Source organism: Dendrobates tinctorius, unplaced genomic scaffold (genome assembly GCF_039654945.1).
Source record: "Dendrobates tinctorius isolate UK_male_01 unplaced genomic scaffold, ASM3965494v1 ptg000230l, whole genome shotgun sequence".
NCBI lineage: Eukaryota > Metazoa > Chordata > Amphibia > Anura > Dendrobatidae > Dendrobates > Dendrobates tinctorius.
Genome location: NW_027361897.1, coordinates 6,402,403 through 6,415,234, shown reverse-complemented (window position 1 = coordinate 6,415,234; position 12,832 = coordinate 6,402,403). Strand labels below are relative to the sequence as shown.

Here is a 12,832-nt window from a genome sequence, read left to right as displayed (position 1 = left end):
ACTTACATATCAGTGCTCAGTTATTGCAAAGAGCAAAACCTTGTAAGATCTCACTCTTTCCCTGCAGGAGCAGCCACAGAGAGTTGAGGGATCCTGATCTGCATGCCAGGATCTCACAACCCAGACATACTTTTGGCCTGACTTTTGCTGGAAACTCTTTTTGGAGGGGCAACAGGGAGACTTCTGATCACTTTTTGTTAGAGGTTGATATTTAAAAAAAACCATCAATCAGTCTGACCACTGTTTTATTACATAAAAATGGGACTAAAAAAGACATATTTGCATTATAAAAAAGGTATAATACGGAGTAGGGACTCTCTGACTTGATGTGGACAGAGCCATAAATTGTCCACAGCAGCTTACCATCTAATTGGAATGTATTTGGAAGTTCAACATTGCTATAGGAAATAAGCAAGTTCCATTGGTGTCTGGTGTTAGCCTCTTCCACTCTCCCCATAAAGGAAAATCTATATAGAAACCTCAGGATGAGTCGGGCACGATAGCAATGGGAAAAAGCAGTAGTGTGCCACCGGAAAGAAGCCAAGGACATGGCTGGTTTCTATGGGTGAGAATGACCCAATATCCCCAGTGGTACGAGGCCGTAGTGCTAATGTGATAAACGATTTATCTTTATTAGTAAAGACAGAAACTCTCTGCAGTTAAGAAGAGAGCGGCTGTGAGAGATGGTATGCTTTGTGAGAGACCCTGCAGTACAAGAACAGATGAAGCCGAGTCGTCAGTACGCCGCTTCCCTTCTGCCAAGAGAAGCTACTTAAAATGCTATTGATCCACACACAAAGGGGTACTTTGGGATTTCCTGCTTTTCAATTGCTCTTGGCCTAAGAGTGTAGGAAATATAATCATCAATAGGGTAAGCTCCCTCTCTGTGGAACGTGTCTCCCTTAAGGTTCACTCCGCAGTGGCCATAGGGAGCTTTCAGAGCCTGGTGTGAGGGCTGATAGTATTGGGATATTTGTACCTCGGGGTGCACTCGTATTTATATAAGTGTAATTTTCTTAATCATTATTTCATAGTTTATTGAAGAGCACTGCGTAGTCATGTATTACCTGTGCTACTGGATACTATGTACTATATGTACAGAAACACAGCAGTGTTTTTATGTAATTATGCAATATTAACGCATTCAAGATGTTCCAATGGCCACTAGAGCAGCCACAAAAGGCAGACACTTTCTGTAGTTTTGTTGTATAGACTGGGACAGAATGAGCACTGTCATCTCATCATTTGAGGGTGGTCAAGGTAGTAACAGCTCAGCTGTACTGCTGGAGGGTTAGATAAGGCCAGATAGGCACACTACACACACCGATAAAGCTCTATACAGTATACCTCTCCTCTGTCACTCCCTGGTCTCTGGGGGACCAGACTGTGTGCCATCACTGCCTGAAGACTGTAATTAGCTGGGATTCATCTATTAACTCCCATTCATCCATACATTAAAATCTCTGACCTTTTCAGGAGGTGTGTCAGCGAATGGGAGGAACCCCATGACAGCGCGCTGTACTGCATACAAAGTGACAGGAACAATATGATCGCCAGCGGATCTTCATACTATGGAGTCGTCAGACTGTGGGACAAAAGAATGAATCAGTGTTTACAGGTAGGACAATCTCTTATTGTATGTATTTAGAAATAATCAGGGGGTTATGAAATATATTCTTTATTGTTCTGATCGTTACGATTGTGATGATGGCAAATAAAAACAAAAATATATCTATAATATATACTTACCTTGTAATGTCTTCACATCCTGTTCCGTCCAGATGTGTCCGGATCCCAGAATTCCAAGCGGCGGAATTTCACCAACCGCCATATTGGGACACCCAAGTTATGGGTGTCTCAATGTGGAAACTGCTGGTGGTACCAGCTTCTTGCGGAGTACCACCAGCGGAACACTGTCGCACCAGACACACTGTATATGCCGTACGCACCACACACACACACGCACTGTATACGCCGTACGCACCACACACACACACACACCCACACACTGTGGAGGTGGAGTCGGAGCTCATTTTGGTGGAGTCGGTATAAAATGGACCGACTCCGACTCCTAAAATATATAATAAATTGGGTACAGTAGTTCAATGCAGAATGTGCTGAATATTTTTTCATAGGAATTTTGGGAAAGTTATGAAATGTCCTATAAATGGCTGTTCTATGCCTGATCTAAGGCTACATTCACACACAGCGTTTTTTCTGCGTTTTTGAGGATACGTTTTTTAGCTTCAAAAGCAGATCAGCTTTATAAGATATCGCATCACCTGAAAGGTTTTTGAGCTCATAGATAATGTTTTCAATAGCAAAAGCAGATTAGAAATCTGCTCTATCTATCCATTTATCCATATGTGTCTATCCATGTCTTATCTGTACCAAAAAGAATGAAAGCCGGGTAGCACACAGACTAACACTCCTTTTTTTTTTTTTTTAGCACCAGTTAGGTACACCTCATAGAACGCCCAGGACAGGCATTGCTCGTCTTCAGTAACACACCAACAGCAATTGATAGTTGGAATAAATAGACTGCATTCACTACATCTTAAGGTGCAGGCTTTATTTTCAAGTGCAGGGGTGTGCAGTATAAGGTTCTGCAGCAGCTGAGGTGTGCAGTATGAGATTCTGCTGAACAGTATGAGGTTCTGCCCCCTCCCCAGCTTTGATTCTGGCTAAAACTGTTTCTTATAGATATGGCGAACCCTCAGGTAACCCTAAATGAAGGTCAATGGACACAGTTGGCTGAATTGAAGGAATTGCTTGGTCGCCTATTTACCGTGACTAAAAAATTACAAGCTGAGGCTTTAACTCCTGGCATTTTCATAAGGGAGTGGAAGAACTTGCTATTTTGCCTGTCCCAAAGAGGAGGTTTAATCACAGATGGCATTTCTGCTTCAATGAAACGGAGAGAGACACAGCTATTGGAAAATAAATTTTTTCTGGCAGCTGTTTATGTGGACCCAAGTCATTGTATATTGCTTGATGATCAACAGCTTACTAAAGGAAAAGAAGCTCTGACTGAGGTAGCAGTTAGGATGAGTGGCCTACAGGAGGACTGCCAGGCGCAAGAGGACTTGGGTCCTGACAGTGCTCCTGCTGCCATATCTTCATCCTCATCAGATGAGGAGTTTGACTTTGACAAGTATTTGGATGACATGGAGCAGGCAAAGCGTTGCCGCAAGGAAAAAGATTTCACTCCGTCTCCTATAGCAGCAGATTGACCATATTTCAGCAAAATGTTTCACTTGCTCTCAAAGAAAAATTCAACCGTTCATCAAAACTGACTGTGCATGAGGCAATTCCTTTATACTTGGAAATTGTTATAGATGTTGCCCATGTGGTTACAGCTTTGCCTCCAACCCAAGTTACTGTAAAGAGGTTGTTCTCTGGCCTTAAAATTATTAGGTCAGATTTGAGGGCATCTATGAAGGAGGATCTGATGGAGGCAATTCTATTTCTTAGAACAAATTCATAGACTGCACAAATGTTATTTAGTATGTTTTTGTTGAAAACTGTTTTTTGCCACTTACATAGTTTATTACATAGTGTTATATATATATATATATATATATATATATATATATATATATATATATATATGTGTGTGTGTGTATATATATATATAATTGATATTACATAGTGTATTACATATTTACAATTTATTACAGTTTTTTGTGTTCTAAACTTGGATTCCAATAAATATATACAGTGCCTACAAGTAGTATTCAACCCCCTGCAGATTTAGCAGGTTTACACATTCGGAATTAACTTGGCATTGTGACATTTGGACTGTAGATCAGCCTGGAAGTGTGAAATGCACTGCAGCAAAAAAGAATGTTATTTCTTTGTTTAATTTTTTTTTAAATTGTGAAAAGTTTATTCAGAGGGTCATTTATTATTCAACCCCTCAAACCACCAGAATTCTGTTTGGTTCCCCTAAAGTATTAAGAAGTATTTCAGGCACAAAGAACAATGAGCTTCACATGTTTGGATTAATTATCTCTTTTTCCAGCCTTTTCTGACTATTTAAGACCCTCCCCAAACTTGTGAACAGCACTCATACATGGTCAACATGGGAAAGACAAAGGAGCATTCCAAGGCCATCAGAGACAAGATCGTGGAGGGTCACAAGGCTGGCAAGGGGTACAAAACCCTTTCCAAGGAGTTGGGCCTACCTGTCTCCACTGTTGGGAACATCATCCGGAAGTGGAAGGCTTATGGAACTACTGTTAGCCTTCCACGGCCTGGACAGCCTTTGAAAGTTTCCTCCTGTGCTGAGGCCAGGCTTGTCCGAAGAGTCAAGGCTAACCCAAGGACAACAAGGAAGGAGCTCCGGGAAGATCTCATGACAGTGGGGACATTGGTTTCAGTCAATACCATAAGTAACGTACTACACCGCAAAGGTCTCCGTTTCAGACGAGCCCGTAAGGTACCTTTACTTTCAAAGTGTCATGTCAAGGCTCGTCTACAGTTTGCTCATGATCACTTGGAGGACTCTGAGACAGACTGGTTCAAGGTTCTCTGGTCTGATGAGACCAAGATCGAGATCTTTGGTGCCAACCACACACGTGACGTTTGGAGACTGGATGGCACTGCATACGACCCCAAGAATACCATCCCTACAGTCAAGCATGGTGGTGGCAGCATCATGCTGTGGGGCTGTTTCTCAGCCAAGGGGCCTGGCCATCTGGTCCGCATCCATGGGAAGATGGATAGCACGGCCTACCTGGAGATTTTGGCCAAGAACCTCCGCTCCTCCATCAAGGATCTTAAGATGGGTCGTCATTTCATCTTCCAACAAGACAACGACACAAAGCACACAGCCAACAAAACCAAGGCCTGGTTCAAGAGGCAAAAAATCAAGGTGTTGGAGTGGCCTAGTCAGTCTCCTGACCTTAGCCCAATTGAAAACTTGTGGAAGGAGCTCAAGATTAAAGTCCACATGAGACACCCAAAGAACCTAGATAACTTGGAAAAGATCTGCATGGAGGAGTGGGCCAAGATAACTCCAGAGACCTGTGCCGGCCTGATCAGGTCTTATAAAAGACGATTATTAGCTGTAATTGCAAACAAGGGTTATTCCACAAAATATTAAACCTAGGGGTTGAATAATAATTGACCCACACTTTTATGTTTAAAATTTATTAAAATTTAACTGAGCAACATAACTTTTTGGTTTGTAAGATTTATGCATCTGTTAATAAATCCTGCTCTTGTGTGAAGTTTGAAGGCTCTAACTTATTTGCATCTTATCAAACCTGCTAAATCTGCAGGGGGTTGAATACTACTTGTAGGCACTGTATTATGTTCTATCTAAATGTCTTGATTATTGTATCATAAAAATGATTAAATGTCTCATGGTCACATTTTACTACAATAAATTTTTCACTTAAATATAAGCAATATGTGTCGGAGTCGGTGGAAGGGAAATTGAGGAGTCGGAGTCGCAGGTTTGGCTTACCAACTCCACAGCCCTGGTATATGCCGTACGCACCACACACACACACACACACACACTGTATATGCCGTGTGCACCACACACACACACAGTGTATACGCCGTATGCACCACACACACACTGTATATGCCGTACGCACCACACACACACACTGTCTATGCCGTACACAACACACACACACTGTATATGCCGTACGCACCACACACACACTGTATATGCCGTACGCACCACACACACACTGTATATGCCGTACGCACCACACACACACTGTATATGCCGTACGCACCACACACACACTGTATATGCCGTACGCACCACACACACACTGTATATGCCGTACGCACCACACAAACACTGTATATGCTGTACGCACCACACACACACTGTATATGCCGTACGCACCACACAAACACTGTATATGCCGTACGCACCACACAAACACTGTATACGCCGTGTGCACCACACACACACACTGTATACGCCGTACGCACCACACACACACACTGTATATGCCGTGTGCACCACACACACACAGTGTATACGCCGTATGCACCACACACACACTGTATATGCCGTACGCACCACACACACACTGTATATGCCGTACGCACCACACACACACACACACTGTCTATGCCGTACGCAACACACACACACACACTAAATGCCGTACGCACCACACACACTGTATATGCCGTACGCACCACACACACACTGTATATGCCGTGTGCACCACACACACACACTGTATATGCCGTGTGCACCACACACACACTGTATATGCCGTGTGCACCACACACACACAGTGTATACGCCGTATGCACCACACACACACTGTATATGCCGTACGCACCACACACACACACACTGTCTATGCCGTACGCAACACACACACACTCTGTATATGCCGTACGCACCACACACACACTGTATATGCCGTACGCACCACACACACACTGTATATGCCGTACGCACCACACACACACACACACACACACACACTGTATATGCCGTGTGCACCACACACACACACAGTGTATACGCCGTATGCACCACACACACACTGTATATGCCGTACGCACCACACACACACTGTCTATGCCGTACGCAACACACACACACTGTATATGCCGTACGCACCACACACACACTGTATATGCCGTACGCACCACACACACACTGTATATGCCGTACGCACCACACACACACTGTATATGCCGTACGCACCACACACACACTGTATATGCCGTACGCACCACACACACACACTGTATATGCCGTACGCACCACACACACACACTGTCTATGCCGTACGCAACACACACACACTGTCTATGCCGTACGCAACACACACACACTGTATATGCCGTACGCACCACACACACACTGTATATGCCGTACGCACCACACACACACTGTATATGCCGTACGCACCACACACACACTGTATATGCCGTACGCACCACACACACACTGTATATGCCGTACGCACCACACACACACTGTATATGCCGTACGCACCACACACACACTGTATATGCCGTACGCACCACACACACACTGTATATGCCGTACGCACCACACACACACTGTATATGCCGTACGCACCACACACACACTGTATATGCCGTACGCACCACACACACTGTATACGCCGTGTGCACCACACACACACATTGTATACGCCGTACGCACCACACACACACACTGTATATGCCGTGTGCACCACACACACACAGTGTATACGCCGTATGCACCACACACACACTGTATATGCCGTACGCACCACACACACACTGTATATGCCGTACGCACCACACACACACTGTATATGCCGTACGCACCACACACACTGTCTATGCCGTACGCAACACACACACACACTAAATGCCGTACGCACCACACACACTGTATATGCCGTACGCACCACACACACTGTATATGCCGTACGCACCACACACACACACTGTATATGCCGTGTGCACCACACACACACAGTGTATACGCCGTATGCACCACACACACACTGTATATGCCGTACGCACCACACACACACACTGTCTATGCCGTACGCAACACACACACACTGTATATGCCGTACGCACCACACACACACACTGTATATGCCGTGTGCACCACACACACACAGTGTATACGCCATATGCACCACACACACACTGTATATGCCGTACGCACCACACACACACTGTATATGCCGTACGCACCACACACACACTGTATATGCCGTACGCACCACACACACTGTCTATGCCGTACGCAACACACACACACACTAAATGCCGTACGCACCACACACACTGTATATGCCGTACGCACCACACACACTGTATATGCCGTACGCACCACACACACACACTGTATATGCCGTGTGCACCACACACACACAGTGTATACGCCGTATGCACCACACACACACTGTATATGCCGTACGCACCACACACACACACTGTCTATGCCGTACGCAACACACACACACTGTATATGCCGTACGCACCACACACACACTGTATATGCCGTACGCACCACACACACACTGTATATGCCGTACGCACCACACACACACTGTATATGCCGTACGCACCACACACACGCACTGTCTATGCCTTACCCAACACACACACACTGTATATGCCGTACGCACCACACACACACTGTATATGCCGTACGCACCACACACACACTGTATATGCCGTACGCACCACACACACACTGTATATGCTGTACGCACCACACACACACTGTATATGCCGTACGCACCACACACTGTATATGCCGAACGCACCACACACACACTGTATATGCCGTACGCACCACACACACACTGTATATGCCGTACGCACCACACACACACTGTATATGCTGTACGCACCACACACACACTGTATATGCCGTACGCACCACACACTGTATATGCCGAACGCACCACACACACACTGTATATGCCGTACGCACCACACACACACTGTATATGCCGTACGCACCACACACACACTGTATATGCCGTACGCACCACACACACACTGTATATGTCGTACGCACCACACACACTGTATACGCCGTGTGCACCACACACACACACTGTATACGCCGTACGCACCACACACACACACTGTATATGCCGTGTGCACCACACACACACAGTGTATACGCCGTATGCACCACACACACACTGTATATACGCCGTATGCACCACACACACACTGTATATGCCGTACGCACCACACACACACACACACACTGTCTATGCCGTACGCAACACACACACACACTAAATGCCGTACGCACCACACACACACTGTATATGCCGTACGCACCACACACACTGTATATGCCGTACGCACCACACACACACACTGTATATGCCGTGTGCACCACACACACACACAGTGTATACGCCGTATGCACCACACACACACTGTATATGCCGTACGCACCACACACACACACTGTCTATGCCGTACGCACCACACACACACTGTATATGCCGTACGCACCACACACACACTGTCTATGCCGTACGCACCACACACACACTGTATATGCCGTACGCACCACACACACACTGTATACGCCGTACTCACCACACACACACTGTATATGCCGTACGCACCACACACACACTGTATACGCCGTACGCACCACACACACACTGTATATGCCGTACGCACCACACACACACTGTATATGCCGTACGCACCACACACACACTGTATATGCCGTACGCACCACACACACACTGTATATGCAGTACGCACCACACACACACTGTATATGCCGTACGCACCACACACACACACACACTATATATGCCGTACGCACCACACACACACTGTATATGCAGTACGCACCACACACACACTGTATATGCCGTACGCACCACACACACACACACACTGTATATGCCGTACGCACCACACACACACTGTATATGCCGTACGCACCACACACACACACTATACGCCGTGTGCACCACACACACACACACACTGTATATGCCGTGTGCACCACACACAGTGTATACGCCGTATGCACCACACACACACTGTATATGCCGTACCCACCACACACACACACACACACACACTGTCTATGCCGTACGCAACACACACACACTATATGCCGTACGCACTACACACACACTGTATATGCCGTACGCACCACACACACTGTATATGCCGTACGCAACACACACACACACACACTGTATACGCCGTACGCACCACACACACACTGTATATGCCGTACGCACTACACACACTGTATATGCCGTACGCACCACACACACACTGTATATGCCGTACGCACCACACACACACTGTATATGCCGTACGCACCACACACACACTGTATACGCCGTACGCACCACACACACTGTATACGCCGTACGCACCACACACACTGTATACGCCGTACGCACCACACACACACACTGTATATGCCGTACACACCACACACACACACTGTATACACCGTACTCACCACACACACACACACACACACACACACACACACACACTGTATACGCCATAAGCAACACACACTGTATGTCGTACGCACCACACACACACTGTATGTCGTACGAACCACAAACACATACACACTGTATACGCCATACGCACCACATACACACACACACACTGTATACGCCATACGCACCACACACACACTGTATACTCCATACGCACCACACACACAATGTATACGCCGTATGCACCACACACACTCTGTATATGCCATACGTGCTACACACATACACTGTATACGTCGTACGCAGCCTCTTGCGCGGTACCACCAGCGGAACACCGTCGCACCATACATACACACACACACACTGTATATGTCGTACGCACCACACACACACACACACACACCCACACACACACAAGGTTTCTAAAGGTAGGAATAGTAAAAGTAAAGTTTCCATCCTCAGAAAACATTTTTTCAGGGGTTCCCTCATGGTGGGATTCACAGTTTTGATGTCTCATAATGTTTCCTTTTTGTCTTCCAGTCCTTCTCCTTGTCATCTCCCACCAGCAGCCCAGTGTACTGTCTTCGCTTCAATACGTCTCACCTCTATGCCGCCCTGGCTACATCTCTGCACCGCCTGGACTTCACAGTCTCCAGCCACCGCTTTACAGCCCTGTGACCCTTTATTTTTCTTTTTTTTTTTTTTTTTTTTTAAATAGACATTGTTCCTTAAAGGATGAAAGGTTAGAAAAAAAAAAGTGATTGTAGCCCACATGAAAAGAGCGTAACAGTGTATTTAGTGCCAGCAGTCTTTATACTGCTTCCTGTTGTTTGAATACATTGACCAAACCTGTGCAAATAAAGCCAATTCATGGGGCAATGCTAACTTTCTAATACACTGTTTAAATTCCTGATCATTTTCAAAATTATTGCTTGCTGTTAGTGAGTAAAAAGATTTTTGATTCTGAAACTCCATCCTAACCTGGTCCTGCTCACACTACAGCTGGGGATGAAAACAAAATCATCCTAGACTAGTACGATACATTGAAAGAAGCCCAGCAGCTTCATGAACAGGACATATTAAAATGAATTTCAGCTTGTAAAAAATATAAAAAAAATAAACAATCAAAGATGAGTTGAATACCTTAATAAAAATCTGTACGCGTCCCTAATTTTGCAGGAGTTTTCTGATTTGCACTGTGCCACTCCATTGCAGAGATACTCACATTTGCTGCTTCTGGAGCTTCGTATGTGAAATCTCCATTTTCAGACCAACTTGGGCATTACTTTAGAGACTTCTCTGGGAGTGTGCACTATCACCCCTCCATCCTAGACTCTATTAATCACAGCTCGTCACTTTCTGAGCCTGCTGGATCAGTTGTCAATCTGTAGGGAGAAGTGAAAGCACCCCCAGAGAAGACTCTAAAAAAACGCCCAGATGGTGTGCCCAGCAGAGATTTCACATACTGTGCTCCAAAAGCAACAAATGTGAATGTTTCTGCAATGGAGTGTTGCAGCGCCAAACAGAAAAAAACAGCAGAATCAAGGTTGCATTTTTTGGAGTAAATGACAGGTCCTCTTTAAGTTTTTTTTTTTTTTGTTTGTTTTTTTTTTGTTTTTTTTTGTAAAAGGGTTATTCCTTATTCCTGAGAATTGGGCTATAAAATACCTTGTTAGAATGGAGTGGTGGCCCAGAAGACATGTTCCTTAATAGGTATTTCATGTGGGATACAATTGTTTACTACATCTGACAATCGGAGGCGAATGCAGGTTCTCTTTAAGGCATCATGAGAATCATTGCACCAAATATGTAAAGCCCTTTAGAAGGCTGTGAATATTGTGTGAAAGCTTCACAATATGGAGTCCTGTGTTTTCTATGAAGAGTATATTATAAAATGAGGCCGATGATTATATATAGTAAGACGTATCAGATGATGCATTTTATATATAAATGGGTATTTTTAGCCAAGATTTCATCTTTGAAACACAAATATTCTGCCTTCCTGGATTATTTCTAGACTTCTTACATGGGATACTGTCAGTCTCGACTCAATCACTTTGCTTTTATCCAATGTGGAACAAAGCTTATATTCCTATATTTGGTGCAAGGCAGCGCACAAGATATAAACCTATTTTTATATTGGTATGTACCATTTTTATTTTAAGTTTATGTGCACTAATTTAATTATTCCATTAAAGTTTTCAGATTTTTTTTTGTTTCCTCAATGAATTCATTATTGTATGTTTAATTAAAATTTATTATAGAAACGCGGAGTACCTGATGATAGTGGTTCAGGGCATTGTAAACACAACTCTTAAAGGGAAGGTGACATCCCAAAAAATTTTTTTCCGCATTTGAAAAAATGTAAAGAATTAATGTTTACATTTTCTTAAAAAATATTATCATTTGTTTTTAATTTTGTAAAATATGAAAAATAATTTTAAAAAGTTTGACATTTCCACTTGTTAACACTAGGGGGAGCAGCTACTGAAGTTTGGCACAAAAACCTAGTGCAACTAGCTCACATTACTGCACTGGAGTAAATATGGGCGGAGTCTGCTGACATGGGTGTGATGTCACTCCTCTCCTCCCCTTCTGGGTGTTTACTAAGGGAAAAGAGAGGATGAGATTTAGGAACACAGTGAGCAGCCATTTTGATGGGGCCTGCAAAGTTACTGACTGTCTTTGCATGTACAGTATGGATCAGAACAGGCCATCAATCAGCAGACATGTTTCCTGGATTTCTGTGGAGCAGACAAGCAGACGGTCCATCCCTGTGTATAAAACACAGCACTCTATGTACAATCCCTGGCACCGAACAAGGTGCCCCCCATAGACCAGCACACTGCTCTCCTGAAATACTCTGTGTTGCT

General features: G+C 44.7%; 1 protein-coding gene across 5 annotated transcripts in view; it reads left to right on the top strand.

The window, feature by feature from the left end:
* The window catches only part of FBXW4 (F-box and WD repeat domain containing 4), a 224,324-nt gene extending 212,154 nt beyond the window's left edge, over positions 1-12,170 (top strand). For all 5 annotated transcript variants that reach the window (XM_073555815.1, XM_073555816.1, XM_073555817.1 and 2 more), the window contains 2 exons: positions 1,477-1,618; positions 10,500-12,170. In XM_073555815.1, the coding sequence (XP_073411916.1) occupies positions 1,477-1,618; positions 10,500-10,637 (280 nt within the window). In that variant the 3' untranslated portion in view covers positions 10,638-12,170. The remainder of the gene's footprint in view (positions 1-1,476; positions 1,619-10,499) is intronic.
* The last annotated feature ends 662 nt before the right edge of the window (positions 12,171-12,832 follow it).